Source organism: Anser brachyrhynchus (assembly GCF_964034855.1).
Source record: "Anser brachyrhynchus genome assembly, chromosome: 9".
NCBI lineage: Eukaryota > Metazoa > Chordata > Aves > Anseriformes > Anatidae > Anser > Anser brachyrhynchus.
Window position 1 is genome coordinate 2,438,536 of NC_137703.1, and position 17,935 is coordinate 2,456,470.

Below are 17,935 nucleotides of genomic sequence, written 5' to 3' on the forward strand. Positions count from 1 at the left end.
AGTCTGTGGATTGGGCCATACAGAGTTGAGTACTTTCCATTTGGGAAATGCGGCGGTGTTTGCCACATAATGACAGCAGAACTTGAAAACCCAAACACTGAAAATTATAATTAGAAGTAAATGACACCATGTCAGAAAGCTAAGGCTACATACTACTGTGACAAGCATTGCCCATTTTTCCCTAATGTTTTTCAAATTAAGTTTGAAGAATAAGTGACAGTTCTATTATGCTTTTGCTTCTCTCATGTTATAGTTCAGTTAGAATGGCCTGGTTTAGTTCAATATCAAGTCAGAAAAATTTCCCATTAAAATAAATCACATCTCTTTGATTTCTGACTGTCAATAGGGTGTAATAAAATATTTCACTTTTAATAGAGGTTTTGGGAAAAAATGTTAGTTAAGCAGTTGTCAAATGCTATTTTCTATCTGTTACAGAGTATTCAGTGATACTAAAGGAAAAGTTGTTAAAGAACAGGTTATACAAATAGTAACAAACACTTCTAGTTACTTTATTAGTGTCCTGCTAGCATTTTTAGCATTACTCAATAGCAAATATGTGTTCCAGAAGACTCTCTTTTTTTTGTTTGTTTCTTTACCCACCCCCATATTGCAGTCTTTCTCTGACATAGCAGATTTTGGTGCTTTTTAGGATAAAGTTTGAAAGCTTAGGCCAGATCTTTTTTATTATTTTATTTATTTATTTATTTTAAATGTTGTGTAAGGCAGGATATGGGTACTTTTGATGTTGTACTGAAAATATTAAAATCAAACTGATGACTTCTGAGTAACATTGCAAAAAACACCTGTGAAAAAAACAGAATATATAACACTAATTGAGCAGTTCTATAAATATTATAAGTTCTGTGCCTGAACTAGCTAATTAGAAAAATCTTATTTAAAAATATATGTATATTTTTGGTTACAATGAGATGTTGCCAACATTTAACAGAAATTTGTTGCTTGTGATCTTTAGGTTCCAACGCTTGCATATCTTATATTTTTTAATAAATTGCTGTATGCTGTTTAGCACTTTGGGAACAGAAAACTGTTCAGTGCACCATTAATGAGCTTGCCACAGTCTGAAACTGCAACAGAAAAAAATGCTTCTTGTCACTTTTTTTTTGAAAGTATGCTGAGCACTGCAGTAATATCTATCATCTTGCTGCTATTTTTTCTCTCTTCCACACTTAATACCCCAGCTTCAGTAACTTGTATATCTCTAAAGAACAACAAATAAAATCATAAGTCTTTTAGCTTTTCTTGAATGCTTGGAACATCAGTGTGCAGAAAACTGTGGGTTCTGTGCACTAACCGGGTTGGGCAAAGCTCAGAAGGTAAGTGTGTTTGCTGTTGCTCAATAGTGACTCCTCCAGCAGGTTAATCTTGAGGCCAGACAGAAATCTCAGCCTCTTTATCATGGCTGGCTTGTCTCTCCAGAATTATTAAATAACTAGGGAGAACTTGAAGGAATGTCAGTTAAGGACATCCGTGGGGTAGGCACGTCTGGGGAGTGAAACAAGCTGTGGACAGTAACTGTTAACACCTGCTGAAATGGGCTTTTGATATATTTCAAGGTAAGAGAAGTACAGTTAATATAAACTTTTTAAAAAGAAAGTGGATTTTCATAACCAACGCCTACGGAGCGGCTTTGCAGATGAATATTGTGGAAATAGTAAATATTGCAAGATTTTGAATTGCTTTTGTGCTAAATAAAGGACTTCTATGAATTGAAATCAATTTACTTTAGACCTTTATCTCTTTCAAACTGAAATGTTTTAAGTAATTCTTTACTAATTAGTGTCACATGTTTTTGATAGACAATTAAAATACTCCCATGTAATCTTAAGCAAGTATAAACAGCTACAGTGATTTTTATATGCTTTTTTTTAACTGATTGGAACAGCGTTTTTAATGTACTAATAAGTCTTATCCTATGGCAAGTTTGTGTTGCCAGAAAGGAAGTTTAGTCAAGTTTTTCACCTGCTGCTTTGTGGAAATAACGTAGGAGTCGCTCTTCCAGTGTATTTGAGAGGAAATGAGGGGGAGCAGATTTTCTTTTCGCTTTGAGATAAGCCAGAAGTTCCCAATTGTTGAGGTCTGCTTTCCTAATGAGGCACACCAACACTTGAGCTAAAGCATCTAAGGCGAGCACAAGCTGAAAAGCTCTACTGGGATTATAAATGGACATCTATGCTGCCAAAGTTGGTGGTGAAGAGAAGTTTGTTCTGGAGAGGTCAAGGACAGTTCAGCTGAAGTGGTAGGGAGAATTAAAACAAGTATGATAATCAAATGAAAACAGATATTTTTGAATAAGATGTTATGTAAAAATAGAAGCTTCACACTTGATGCATAGAGTACAGAAGTAATTTCACTGCTTAAATATTAAGCTTTGTCCTGATGTGAATAGAGAGCAGTACAAGATACGCTGATACTTCTATACTTGCAATTTCAAAATGAATTCTCTTGGTATCAGAAAACTTGTTGCTAGTTTACATGATTTTTATTTTGCAAATTCCGAACGAACACTGTAACCAATGTTTATTAAACTTTTTTTAGGAAAAATAGGGAAAAATGGAAAGAGGACGCGAAAATGCGCTTTCTTGGTGTTATTGAGTGATCAGTTAGGTAGTTTAGTTAGAATGTACCAATAATCTTAAAACAGTCAAACACTGTACGCTGAATTTGCAATAGCTGACTTAGATTCCAAAGTGACTCTAGACTTGCACTCAATTTGTATTCTTGTATTGAATACAAAAATGTCCTTAAGAAAGCTTCTAAAATTAGACGGACGTGCAAACAGCTTGACAAAGGCTACTTTTAAATTATTTCCAGAATGCAGAATAGTACTTTCGTGCAGACAACTGAACGCTGTATAACGGGCTAATTCTAAGTTTTTCCTCCATCTTTGGACAGTAGTGGCATTGTAGATTTGTGTACTTTATTACTTCTTTCCCTTCCTTGATTTCCCACCTAGTTCATAACACTTTCCTTGGGTGGCAGAAAACAAAGTTGAATATTTGATACGTAGTCTTCTGCTTATTTGTCATCTGGTAAAATTGAAGGACAGTAATGAGAGATGACTTCAAGCATTAAGTAACAGCAGCAATAACACAGAATTGGAAGAAAGTGTTGTGGCTTACAAGAGGAACTGTGCTACAAATTTCCAGGAGAAGAATAAGCTTGCAGAAATTAGTTATCTATGTACGTCATTTCAAAGGCTCAGTGTTGCGTAGGACTAGAATTCATAGTCAAAACTTTACATGGAGAGTGGAGTATGGGCACACTGTCAAAGTTGAGTCAAATTGAAATGACCACTGTGGAAGACTTGAGGTACGCAAATTTAGCACTTGGTTTTTGACACTTCATACCGTATTCTTGCTTAAAAAGTGAGATATGTCATTTTGATAAAGTGAAAAATAAAGTTGTGTGAGCACTGTCATGTGAGTAAAACATAAAAATAAAAAACGGGAAAGGGGTTGAAAACAGTGCAAGTAGCATACAGGGAAATGGGAAGACTCATCTCGCATTGCAACTTAGCGGCTCATATTACGTAAGATAAAAGTGCAATCAGGGCACCTTTAATATCAAGGAACTGCATAAAATACACTGGAAAGAACTTCGTGAGACAGCCTGTGTCAGAGAAACTGAGAATTAATCAACTTCCAAGCTAGCACTTACCAAGTGATACAAGTTGATACTCATTACTGCTTTTCATCTAATTTTGTTCCTGACTGCAGTAGTTCTGAGTTGTCAATTAATCCTGTAGAACTGGAGCTGCACAACAGAAGAGCCCACACCCTAGTAGCAGCAGTTAGTGTTAGTCCTACTTCTGATGTCAGTGTTAAGTGGGTTAGAATAGAAGACAAAGGATGGAAAAACACTAACTGGAATATACTGTAAGTAGTCTTTGTAGAAATATGGCTCTTATAGTAAACATTCTAGATGTTCTAATGTGGCTTCTCCTTCAAGCAAATCCCTGATGTTACTGGTTTCGTTCCGCTGGCTGCATGAGCCATTGCTGTTCGTTATGCTGGTGATGCTAAGAAGTTGCACGTGCTGAATTTTCAACTCTTGTAGCTCACTGATGAAATACTTAGAAAATCTCTTGTCCACATTCCCCTTGCCTGGGAGAAATGTTTTAAGGGAGAAACGGAAATAACCTGTGTTCTGTGAAATAAGATTCAAAATTCTAAGCTTTAATATTATTTTAAGAGAACTTTGTCTTTTGCCAGATCGCTTCTGTCTAGCATTCCACAGTAAAAAGTTAAGAAGGGAAATCAAGTTATGACATTGATCACATGCTTTTCTTCAGTAGGAGAAACAATGACAGATTCAGACTACTGCTGCTATAATCCACTACAAAACTTTGAATGAGAGTTGGTTGTTGTAACTGCAAGTACTATTTTCTCAGCATTCTGGATGTGCAGGCTACAAGTCCACTATTTGCTTCAGTTCGGTGCTTAAGGGACAAGTTCTGTTGACTACCTGTTGCATAATAAAGACAATCCTATTGTTTCTAAGCTTAATGTGGTATGAATTTTCCTCCTGACTTGAATGGCCCTTTTTGGGGGGGAACAAATATACTTGTTTAAACCATTTTCCTCTAAAATTCAATGTGCTTACCTTGAATCTTATGCATGCATATATAATACACTGTCACAAGCATCGCAGGACCATTAATCTGTTGTTGCTTGACAAAGGTAAATGCAATAATGGTCTTGACTACTGTCTAGATTTCTGCATCACTTAAGTCAGTGGGATAAATGAAGCAGAATTGGTTATTACCAGAAAGTTGCAAACTGTAATTCACTTAATCAGTTAGTTTAATAACCAAATTAAATATACCTACCGATAGTATTGAAGAAGTTGCAAGATTATTATAATTGTGCTGCAACAGGTGTTAGATTCTGGATTACGGTGTAGTCTGCAGATACTCATCACTCCAAGATTTTGGGCTCACTAACAAAACTTCATTTTTGTGGGTCTTTTAAGGAGCCTTAAAAGCTAGTACCTTATCAAGGATGTGCCACTATTACAGTGAAACCAATACAATGTTGTTCTGAACATTAAAAAAGTGATTGCCTTAAAATTACCACTGGCTATAGCCACAGTTGTCATATTTAAAATTTTGTGAAACAAAATTACCTGTTTTGAACATAACACTAGTCAATAGATTTCAGTCTTTAAATATTTTAGCACTTTGGTCACAAGGCAGGAGTTAGCAATTGGACAGACCACAGTAGCTAGGTTTATTTTATTTTTCTTTACTCCAAACAGTGATAGCAAAATAATTCTGAAACAGCTGTCCCGTTTATTGATGCAGAACCACAGCTAGGTAGATTGGACACCCAGGTTTAGGGAGTTAAATCTGACTGCTGAAACTTCAGGGAACTTAGTATGGGAGGGAAAATACCTAGGCTGTTACAGGAGGTGCTCCCTATTTGCAGTGGTCATCTTTTGTACAGTTTGAGGAAGGTGGCTTTGCTGCTGCCCGGTGCCTCAAAGCTGGGGAAAATATAAACAAAAAGAAAAGCTGTATAAAGAATTTATCTAACTTACTCGTATCATGGAAATATGATTTTTTTTTTCTTTTTTAAGCCTGGCTTCAATATACAAAGCATGTTAAAGTTCCATAAAGGATTCAAGAGCCTTCTTCTGTGTTCTACTTGAACAGTTCAAGTGCAAAAATGAGGCAAATAGGATGTCCTGCTCTCTAAGGTAGTGCCTCGCTTGGTCTCAGTGATGTATCAAAACATGAGAGGTTTTTCCAACATAAAGTATTGCATCCTGGAGGTAGTATTTTCTCTAAAACTTTCTAATGAGTATGGCTGAATATAAATTTCAATTCAGTTAAGTGTTACACTACTGTAACTGTAGTAGTTACGCTACACTAGTGTAAAGCAAACAAACAAAAAAAGACCCTGCCCCAGAAACTTCTCAAAAGAAAACAACCACAGAACTACCCAGTACTCAACCCAGAATTCTGTTCACGTTTGTCTACTGGATGGCAAACTACAAAATATTCCAAAACATGTTTTATTTTGTCCATGCTTCACCATGCTTCTGAAGTGTTGATGTGTGGGTTTTAACACCCAAACGTTAGTCTAATTTGTTAGATTGTATAGGACCATGCTAATTTATCTTAAGTTATTCAGCACTTTGTTTCACAGCTTCAGACTATGGCATAAGAAAATGACAACCCCAGATCCTGGAAAAAATATTTTTACCTATTTCCTGCTATAATTCTTCAGTGGATGTCTTAGCAAAGTAGATGTCATGCGTGCTGCATTAACGGTTTAGTTGACAAAACTTTGTGTTGCAAGACACTGCCTTTAAAAGTTATTTTTCACAACTTTTCATGGATGAGGAGGCAGTAATTGGTAAGCAGGCATCTTTCTCTGTAGGCTCTCCAGAAACCACTAGTCATAACGCAGATAAATTTTCACAACAAAGAAAGGTATTGTTTCATCCTTCATGAGAAGTTTTAAGACTGCTTTCAGCAATCTTTCAAATTAAAAGACTTACTAGTTTCATACCACAATTTCAAAGGGGAATCTGAGAGCTTTATTCTGAACCTCCTTAATCCCAGCATTACGACAGATGGAACTACTTCTGTCTGTACACAGTGCAAAATAACAACCTCTTCAATTTATCACCATTTGGAGCTGGATAACGTCAGTATTAGGATTAGTACGTTACAGCCACCGGTCAGACTTAGTAGCTTTAGGGCTAGAGTTTCAATTCACAGGCCCTACTCTCAGTCTAAAGGGAGGTTGCAGGAACATGATGCTACTGTCTGCCAAAATCAACAAGCTAGGAGTTATCTGCAAAAGTGAAAAAACTCTGATTTCAGGACTGGTGATAAGAGTTGAAGAAAGGCAGCTTAATGAATGGGTCGGAGCAGTTTGACTTTGCTTAAAATTCAAATTTTTATGTGGATAAACTCTGGGTAAGCTGATTTAAAGCTTTCTGCTCTGCGGAATTAGTTGTTTTAAGAACTGAATGTATGATTTTAGAGAAAACAGAGGTAGTAGTTCTAAGAAATTAGGTGATGGAGAGTTTAGGCATTTTATTGGCCCACCTTTTGGGGGCTACGTGGCAGGTGAAATTCTTGCCCTGCACAAATTGGTTTTAGAAAGGTACATACAGCAGCAGAGTGACTTCTTAAGCAGGCTGCCTGTACTATCTGAGATGTGCTTGCCCTGATGAGAATTTTAGTCTAACATGCATACAGAAGAGTGCATGCAGTGTGAAAACTGAAAATTAATGGATTCAGCCTATAGTAGATATCTTACAGTGAATGTATAGCGTTCCCCAGTCACTCAAAGGATGCAAGTTTAACTTCTGCTGAAATGCACAGAACTCAAAATAGACAGACCGCTGACTTGGCAGCCTGATAACTAAATAGCGATAGATCACAGTGATTTTGGCACCTCTTCTGGCAGTTCAGCAGACATCTTTATGGGTACCCACCCACCGTGTCCTCGTGGGCTTGAACTTGACAGGCAGAGCAAGTCCAGGCTCTCCTGTCTAGGGTATTTACTGGAGCTTCTCCACCCTGTGCTGACCCCCTCAGTGTCCTTACCCGAGGCGTTGGTTTCAAATGGTTCATTTGAAACTCTTATGTTGGTTTTTGAAGGCTTTTACAGTTTACTTGCCTTAAAGTTTTTTCTCTGTAATATTACAATAGAAATTTGCACTTAGAAAGTATCTTAAACATCGTGGCAGTGAAATAATTCAGCTGTGCAAAGGAAGGCAGAATCTTCTATTTCAAAATTCCTTGAAGTTACTCCTTGTGATTTTGGCTAGAGGAAATGGCTTTCAAGTGAGAAAGGTTCTTGCTTTTTTAAATATATATAATTTGGTAGCCATCTGTCACATGAGTTTTCTGATTGTTTGCCACAGCTGTCAGAAATTTTTTACACTGATTGACTTGTGTTCTCCATCAAAATGCACCAATAACTGTTTTCTGATAACTAATCTGAGACGTTCTATGGAAACTGTTCTTTATGTTTATTAGGCAGTGTCTGAGTTGACCACTTCTGTCACTAGTAGTGTGCCAGCATCCCAATAATTTCAGTCTGTCACAATGCAGAAACTGAGAAATTTAGTTTGTACTTCCATTTAGAAATTTTGCACCGAATGTGCAGCCTTCTCAAAATGTTAATCGGATATTTGGTGGGTTTTCATACTTTTCATACATACTTGTATATATGTATTTCATGTGTATAAATGTTTCATTCTATATTTCATATAAAAAAGGATGTTTTGTCCTCTGTTAGCTGTTTGTCAGCGTCACCAGTTTCTTAATGTTAACATCCATTTTGATTGTCTCCTCAAATAGAGGATGAACTTTTTTTGCACGTTGCTCCCTCTCCCCTAGTGAATTCATGCCTGCAAGCGAGAGGAAGGTGGCTGAGGCAAATAGGTAATGTGATTTCCTGGTGGTCAGTTTTGCGACTTCTCAAGTGTAGGTGTGACAGCTACATTATGAAAACACGCTTGGGCGTGCTTTTCAACAAATGTCTGCCTGCTGTCTTCTTAGTTTCACTTTCAGAAATGCTGTCCGTGTTTTGAAAGATCTTCTACTAGATAAATGAACGGCGATATATTTTTGATACAGTGCAGATAATCGTGGATCAAGTGTTTAAAAAATTAGACAACAGTTAAATTGACTGTATCAAGTTTTAACAGAATGCAAAGCTGCAAAACATTTTCTCCTGTTGCTCATTGTCATGACTACTTGCAAGAAGAGCAGGTACAACTTTTTCAGTCTCCTTTATCAATGCTAATAACTGGATACCTTTTGATTTCTTAGCGTGCTAACTATAGGGATAGCCTAAACTGATTTCTTAACAGAAAACTTGGTGAGTAATTTAAATATTAAATAATACTTCATAGTCTTAGGGTTCAGTTATCATATAAGTAGTCCAATTGTTTTCACTTTTACCCTTCATAAGAAAAGGATTTAAAAATGTAAGTACCTAGTACTATCTGCATGTCTTTACATAAGATCTGAAGGCTATGTAATTCTAAACTTGTTGCCTTTTTTAAGGCAGAGGAGTTGCATATAAAATTGGCACTACTCAGCCCAACAAGTTCAGTTTGTGTTTATCATCTTCTCACCAGTACCCAATTCACTTCAACTTCTCAAAACTTTGTTGTGTCGATTTCCTAAACTTTACACACGGGTAAGGTTGTATTCCTCGTTATGTGGTGATGTATTTATTCACCATGTAGACCACCAAAACTCTGATTTCTTAATTTATGAGATTAGACTCAGATACAGTAGGGTTAAGCTTCATTACTAATGTGCTATATCATTAAGCATGTTGTACTGTATTCAGTTATATTTAGTGAGCTGTGGAGAACCCTCACAACTACGTTATCTTTCTTAGATATTCATGATTTAAAGAGGGTTAATTATACTTATTAAAAGCCATGTTATGAAAAAATGTTGCTTTATGTTCCATGCTTGTCCACTTAGAGTAAAATACAATTGCTCTGCTTGTGTTAAATCCAGCATCATTTTGTGGTTTGTGCCCAGTTTAAAAAGAGAGGAGGGGGGAATAGAAGAGGAAAGCAAGTGCAAAGTCAAACTGCAGCACCTACCTTGAGGGTGTATAACATGGAAGATGGATTTTCAGTGACAATTTTTTCTTGGATGTAAACAGAGGAATCAATTACAATGCAGGAAGAAACAGTATGGAGATTTATGTGACAATTCTGCAGAAATCTGGGAGGTTACAATGAGTGCCCTATCCATGAGCAACATGGCACTGACACGTGGTTTTGGTAGAGAAATCATACTTATGTTGGAAGGAAACAAATGTAGTTGGAGTTGTACATAATGCAGCTGCAATTATTAGGAAACTAATTGCTTGCCTTTTTAATACCCATAAGAAGTAAAAAGTGAGATTTTTGTGTCTTGGCAAACCTATTCACACTTCTTATAAACAGTAATTATCAAAAAATAATAGCTTAGGTGCATTTAACTTCTAGAATTTTAAAATAAATTAAAAAAATAACACTTTGGCTCCTGTGTTTTAGTTTAACATGGGAATTTCTTATGTGTAAGGAATTACTAGTTCTCATTTTTAAAATTTGCAAAACTTCACTTTTTCCCTTCTACTCAGCCAAATGGTATTTACTGGTTGGAAGAAAAACAGGGCCGCTAGGTGTCATTGTGCACTGAGTAAGTGGAGCAAAGTTACTCTGGCAAAAAAAATCTAGTGCATTCGTTAGTCAATGTCCAGGAGTACCCCGTCCTCAGCTCTCTTAGCTGCTTACAGCTCTGATTCATCATGCTGGCCTAGAAATCCTAGCCGTTGTCGACTTCTGTCAAAGCAGTCCCTTCTGGTTTTCCAGCAGTCTTGTTAATCACTCCATCTTCTGTGTGTTCTTGAGAATTTCGTCCTTATCCATACTTTGTAGAGACTTGGCTTCAGCTCAAGCAGCAAACAGTGACAACTAAATTCTCGAGTGCGTTTTCAGTCTGTGGACGTTGACTTACAGGCCTTTTTTACGTACGTAGATTGGATGCTAGAATATAAATCTTGTTTTTAAATCTTAACAGTTCTAAAACAAAATCATATTAGAACTTGTTATATCATGGGTTTAAGTACATGTCACAAAGGCCAATACAATCCTGCAATATTGTGTATCTGTTTAACAAAGAAGGTGTCTTGTATGCCTAGCTCTCCAAATTTTTGAGTAGTGAGTAGTTTGTACTTGGTCTTCTCTTTATTTAACTTTTGCAGCTTCTGTCACATCTATTCTTGCTTTAGACATGACTTTAATATACATATATTCATATTCATGTCTTTACCTTCTGATATATGGCAGGCTATTTACAAAATATAATCCGTACTTTGAAGATTTCATGCTGCTCTGTCCTAAGCATAAAATACAGCAGATTTTTTTTTAATTAGCTAATGCTAACATCAGTAAAATAAGCCATCATTGTCTCAGTTTAATCTTTGTTAAATCTTATTTTGTAAAAATCAAATTGCTGTTAGTGTTCAGCTTAATAATGTAAAGCTAATGCTGTATATAGAGGAAAATGAAATAAACGAAGTCTAATACCTAAAGTGTTTTTTTCTAACCATCAAGTCTCAGTTATATGAATTACAGGTGTTTTCTAAAGGGAACTTTCGGGGACTTCAATCCTGATTAACGACTATTGGGTGCTACATGACCTAGAGGGCATGCTTTATTCTCTTCTTCTTTTTTTAGGTTGGGGGAAAACATTTTGAATATTTAGAGCAATGAAGCAAAATTTAGACCTGACTGTGGGCTTCAAAAGAGATGCTGTTTTTCACGCACATCATCATGCACTGCTTGGAGGAAGTCTGTTCATTTTGATCTTTCCCACGTGTTGCGACTATGATCAGTCAGTTCTGACTATTTTGTTCTTCTCTCATAATGTTAGGATGCGGCCGTATACGTGCGTTCCAAAGGCGTTTGTGTGTTTTCAGAATGCTAACTCTTTCCTCCAGGAAAAAGAGTTAAGAAAATATTAAACTTTTCTTTTCCAAGGGGGAAGTTGAACAGATTTCAATGATGAAACCGAAAGGCCAGACTGAACATGACGAAGGCATGCTCGAATACTTGGAAGACTTGATAGGGTCTGCACGACTGAAAGAACCTATCCAAACTCTGTGTCGCAGAGTAGAGGTTTTAAATGAACAGAGAGGAGAAAAGGTGAGTCTCATAAAGTTTGGTTTGAATTATAAGTTGAAGATATAAACCTGCAGTGTTTCATTATTAGATCTTTTAGAGAAGAAGTTAACATAAAGACTTGTTGGGTAAAGATTTGGCACTCTTTACAACAGTAGAAGTACCGTGAAACTTAACTCTTTATTGCATTTAATATTTCTGTCACTAATAAAAGTGGGCAGTCAATGTCAGTTGCCTTTCTTTAAACGCTTACAAAGCCGTTGGCTTCTGATTCCCAAAGGTTTGCATGAGTTGGAACACAAGATTTTACCTGCTGAACATCTCTGATCACATCTGCATGTGTTAAATGCTTCTGCTCAGTGACTGAATAGCAAAACAGGTTGGCGCTAGCTGAATACATACAGATATAGCCCTGCCTGAGTCGTATTGCAAAACAGCAAGTAGGAGAAGTAGGAGGGAAACATAGCACTGCCACCGTGATGCACACCCAACTGCATGAGGAAACTTACAGAAAATTAGTCGTGACTTGAGCTGCACAGATCTGTTGCAGAAATTGCTTTCATAGCACACTACTTACGCATTTAGTTCTAAAAGTAGTAAAATATCAAAGTTCATTTTTATTTCACTTGATGTATCCTTGGTAAATCCTAATATGTTGTAGATTTTTTTCTTTTAAGCTGGAAAGGAAAACAAAAGACGTAGTCACGGGATTTAACTTGAAAGGGGCTAGTGAAAATAGGTACAGACTGTCTGTGTAACTCCTTTTTATTGCTCACCTACTTTTCCTTGGTTTGCCTGAGCTGTTCCTAGCATCTGTAGGATTCCTTTTTAGTTTTAAATTACTGTTTGAATTGCCCTAAAATACAGTCTCTGCTCAGTCTCTGCTCAGGAAATAGTGATCTCTTATTTCAGAAGGTTTACAGTAATAAATAGACTTGCAGAGTTACTTGTGGGACGGCATCTCTCCAGAGGTGTTATCTGTGTGTTATAAAGGGTCTGGAGCTTATTTTTCTCACGGTTTGTTCTTCTGTCTCCTAGCATTAAAATCAGCTTTAACTGTCTGTTTTTTCTAGTTAAATAGAATTAAAATGGTGGAAAAAGAAAAGGATGCTTTAGAAGCGGACAAGAATAAAGCCATTGAATTTCTTTCTTTGGAAAATAAAATGTTTAAAGAAAAGAATAAAATCTGTCAATACTATATGTAAGTACTTTTCTGAAGTTTAGATCTGGCTTTAATGTGGTAGTGGTGGAGTTAAACTCTGCGTCCATATCTGTAATAAGAAATTTTTCGTTTTTCTTGACAGACATATCAGCTATTCAAAGTTAGTCGAATGGTATGAGACTAGTGATTTTTAGCTTCAAGTGACAAAGTTAATTCTCAAATAATGATAGATCATTTTCATTAAAAACTTAAAAACAGAAGAAAACCTGCTTGCCAGCTTCTTACAAGCAACGCTAGTTTGGCAGATTAACCTCTTACAGCTTTATACTTAAAATGAGAAAGTAGATAATTTAAAGATTATTTTTATCTGAAATGTCAATATAGTTTTGAATTAAATTGGCAATGTTAATGGATATTAGGATATAATATTTGACAATCATTTTATTATCCGTCAGATTGTTGGAAATATATATTCATTAAGAATGTTGATTTTATCTAAAAATGATGTTTTTGTAATACTTTTTTTTTCCTAGCTATGACCTACAGAAACGAATAAATGATTTGGAAATGCAGAAAGAAAAAACACAGGAAGAAACAAAAGATATTAATGAGAAGAGCAGCAAACTTGCAGATGAAATGAAAGCCAAGAATAAAGCTGTAAAAGAACTTGACAAGTAAGTATTTTAGGTATGGATTCATAAACTAGGAGTACTGTGTTTTATATGTTCTGCGTATATATGGTGTTAGAATTACCAGGATTTTCAGAAAAAAATCAGATTCTCCCAAGAGTTGGACTCAATGATCCTTGTGGGACCCTTGAGTCACTTATAGGATACATAAAGATTTTCTGGCATGTATCAAGTGGTATTTTACACAGAAATAAATTTTGATATTTTAGTTGGATTGATTTGGTCCGACACTTTGCTTCTCTTAGAGAAATCTGTGTAATATCCACAGTTAACAACAGGAAAATATCTGTTTTTTATGGACATAGAAGTACATACTTCTTTTTTCATGCTAACTGTACAGAAAAATAACTGGAATTTTGTTTCAGTTTTTTATATACATATCTATAATGCTTAGGTACATGAATGGTAGGTATTTTTCTCTGATTTCCATATGAAACTCTTAACCTTTGAATTGAATTTCCCTACAATTGATTTATCTGGGTACTATTCTTCAATCTGACTACAGTATGAACCTTCTCATCCTCTGAGACCATAGTAATTTGAGAGACGTGAATCACAAATATTATTGTAGAAAAAGATAAACACATTTTCAGGAACTTTAATATTGCTTTTACTAGTTGATCTTTGCTGATTAAACAACATTTACCTGGGGAAAACACTGTGAACATAGTAAATGTTAGATACTGTTTTTTGGAAAAACTGACTTAGTATTGCTTTAAATCCTGTGTGCTCACCAAGCCAAGCTCTATTGAAATTACTTTTTTTAAGATACAGAGTAGATAATTCTTTCTTCTTTCCCTTCTAGGAAACTCAAAAAAATTACAGAGTTTGTGGAGGAAAATAAAGCAAAATTTACGGAGTTGGACTTGCAGGATGTTAAAGTAAGGGAAAAATTAAAACATGCTAAAAGCAAGACTAAAAAATTGGAAAAGCAACTTCAAAAGGACAAAGAAAAGGTAGTGTGAGCTACAACTTGTTTTACTTAAAGAAATGTAATTGGTTGCTGTAGATAAGAACATCTTTGTGAAGCTGGGTAAAGGTAAACAAAAAGGACACCAATTCTACTTCATGCAGCAAAGAAAACCTAAAAATGTTTTAAATTTTTCAGCCAGATATTTTCTGTCATTTGGCAGCTGGGGTTTTTGTTTGCAAAACTGTGATGTATTTTTTTTATCCCTTAAATAACTGTTCCTTGCACATCTTACTATGGGAGACTGGCCAGCAGTACCAGGCCATTTCCTGCCTACAGGCAAAGTCAGAAGCTTTCCTGTTGCTTCTCAATTCTGTTGAGTGGTTTCATGTCTTGAAAAGCATCTTTTTGCCATATTTGTTGAGATTACAGGGATATTGTTCTCAAAGTTTTTACCCTTTTAAACATTTTTTCTTCTCTTTCCATAGTTAATTACATGAACTTAATGGATATATTTTATCAAGTTGGCTGCTACCATTTCTTTTAGATCTTAAGTCACTCACTGAATCAAAAAATAGCCTTTTGAAAGTAGGTATGAAAGAATTAAGCCTTATTGTGGCTCAAATACTTTTGTTCTTATGCATGAAGCTACAGCTTGGCTCTACAAGTGAACAAGACTTGCAGGTAAAATCCAGGCCTCTTGCTAGAGCCACGATGCATCTAATCTTAAAAAAAAATGTGATCTTCATTAATGTGGTACTGCCACACCATACAGGCTGATTAAATTCAAAAGTCTTTGGGTTCTCTTAATTATATTCTTGCCCAGTGTGCCTCTGAAATGTTGAGAGAAGCTTGTCAGTACCTTTAAGGAATCTTCTTTTGAACCTACTCTGCTGTCGAAAAGAAGATTGCTGTCCAAAAGAAGATAAGATGCCTTGTAACTAGACAGAGAATATAGAAGCCTCCAGTATGCTAAAGACGAAATGATAACTGCAAGATGCGTGCTGATTACTGGAGCATAAGGCAATCCGCAGGACATGTATTTTTTTTATATATATATATTTATATATATATTATATTATATATATACATATATTATATATTTTTATATATATATATATATGGTTCTTCATCACGTCCTGATGCCATTTTCCCTTTTCATTCAGTAGATAGAAATACCAGGCAGAGTCAGCCTATTGGGCCTCACACTTTGGCTTCCACATAGAAATTGAAAGGCGAAGGTTTAAAGATAAGGCGAAAGTGTTTTGTTTCAGTGGGAGAGAAAGTTAAAAATCTTTTCCTTCTGTAGGTAGAAGAACTGAAAAATGCATCTTCTAATAGTGAAAAAAGTATCAGCGATGCAACATCTAAGAAAGAGCTTCTTGAAAAGGCAAAAGACGAAGAAGAAGAAAAACTCAAGAAGGTTATGAATAGCCTTCAGAAAGAAACAAAAGGAATTCAGCAAGAAAAAGAGGTTTGAACTGTTTTGATTTCGTACGCTCACTGTATTACCCAAGTTTGTTAATAAATTCAGATAGACTTATCTATTTAACTAACAGTTTTCATATCTATTTTCTGCTACTAAAAAGAACGTGCCTATTTTCTTTTTTTTTCATATAGCATGATTGGCATAATAAATTCCACAGTTGTCTGTTTTGACTTGTAACGTTCGTTTTTGCAGGCCAAAGAGAAGGAGCTTATGGAGTTTAATAAAACGGTGAATGAAGCACGTTCAAAGATGGACGTAGCACAGTCAGAGCTTGATATCTACCTCAGCCGTCACAACACTGCTGTGTCTCACTTAAATAAGGCAAAGGAGGCTCTGACGTCTGTTTCTGAAACTCTCAAAGAAAGGAAAGCTGCTATCAAAGACATATCTGCAAAATTACCCAAAGCTGAACAGGAATTAAAGGAGGTGAGACATAACTTTCTCATACATTATTTCTTTGAGTTATAATTAAATGTTGTGATATACAAACCAAAGTCCTAGTGTTTGTTTTAGCAGTTATCATGGTGAAAATAAATTAAAAACTTCCTCCAATCAAATAGCATTAAAAAATACGTTTGGATACTCATTTAACAACTGAAGTTAAGTCTCTGCTTTCAAATGTTTTTTTGCATTAAGAAAATGGTAACATTAAGTACGGGAAATTAAATTCTGTGCATCTCAGCAAGGAAATCAGTTTAAATACAATAATTAGACATGGTGAGGTAAATAAATGGCTATGTTTCGGAGCCATTTGAATTTCACTTCTTCCTCCACTCTCATTCGCCACAGAAAAAAATCCCGATACCTTGTTCTAAGCCCAATTCATAAGCTATTGTACCATATCAAAATATACTAAATCTCAGCCATGAGCCATTCTTCTGGTTTTGCTACCTCTCCTTGTCAATAGCTACTTTCATTGCTTACACAGTCATGAATCTAAATGTCCTTGAATACAGGAGGTTTTCTGATGCTAAGATAACGTCTTTCTTTTAACTGTTAGAAAGAGAATAGGCTTGAGAAGCTGGGAACAGATGAAACAGAAGTGAAGGATCTTGTTCGAAATCTGCGTCAAAAAGTAGAAGAAGCCAAAAGTTCTTTAGCACAAAATCGCAGTCGAGGAAAAGTGCTCGAGGCTCTGCTTCAGCAGAAGAAGTCTGGAAATATTCGTGGAATATACGGAAGACTGGTAATTTTTAAAAGGCCATTATAGATTTATTCGTAAAATTTATGGCGACAGAGTATTTTTGTGTATATAAGTAAAAGGTAGAATTCCTCAATTCTCTTATTAATTTGGACAGACTTGCAAATCCTCTGGGCTTGGTATAAATTTAAAAAAAAAAAAAAGATTACTGAAATTCACTATCCTTGGGACTAAGGAAAGGCAGTGCTATGAGAAAGCTTATGTTCAAGCCAAGTATACTAACAAAGTCATGTAACCTCCCCGTGCTTTGGTCCTGCCTGTGCTTCTGAGTTTGGGCTGTGATTGACAGCTGGGGTGAATCTGATTCCTTTGACAATTAGGATCACCTATATCAGAGAAGTGGAGTGGTGTTTTTATCTTCTGGTACCACAGAAGGTAGAATTAGTTGGTAACCATCCATTTGGTAAATGTCATGTCCGACCTAGCTGACCAATATATGAAATGATTTTGTTAGGCCAGACTGCCTCACTAAAATACTGGCATATAAAATTTACCTTTTTCTACAGACAGTAAATACGTGCTACCACATTGCTTTGCCAGGCTTATCACTTTTGAAGCTCTAAATATATGAATTTATCTTCTATCATGGAAACAAGTACGTGAGAAATATAAAAGTAGCAGTGTGCAGGAGAGGTCAGGTGTGATACTAATTTGCAAATTTTAAATAAGGTTTAAGTTCTTTGACAAAAAAAAAGAAAATAAAAATTTTATAATTTGTTTTCATCTCATTTCATTTTATGTAAAGTTTTGGTCTTATCTCTCAATACCAAGATAAAACTTTGGTGCCAAGCTAATCAGAGTACTT

At 35.7% G+C, this 17,935-nt stretch overlaps 1 protein-coding gene across 6 annotated transcripts in view; it reads left to right on the top strand.

Moving 5' to 3' along the window:
- SMC4 (structural maintenance of chromosomes 4) overlaps window positions 1–17,935 on the top strand; it is a 36,804-nt gene that overhangs the window by 7,930 nt on the left and 10,939 nt on the right. For all 6 annotated transcript variants that reach the window (XM_080604418.1, XM_080604419.1, XM_080604416.1 and 3 more), the window contains 7 exons: window positions 11,539–11,703; window positions 12,753–12,880; window positions 13,375–13,515; window positions 14,336–14,486; window positions 15,750–15,914; window positions 16,122–16,355; window positions 16,930–17,115. In XM_080604418.1, the coding sequence (XP_080460544.1) occupies window positions 11,539–11,703; window positions 12,753–12,880; window positions 13,375–13,515; window positions 14,336–14,486; window positions 15,750–15,914; window positions 16,122–16,355; window positions 16,930–17,115 (1,170 nt within the window). The remainder of the gene's footprint in view (window positions 1–11,538; window positions 11,704–12,752; window positions 12,881–13,374; window positions 13,516–14,335; window positions 14,487–15,749; window positions 15,915–16,121; window positions 16,356–16,929; window positions 17,116–17,935) is intronic.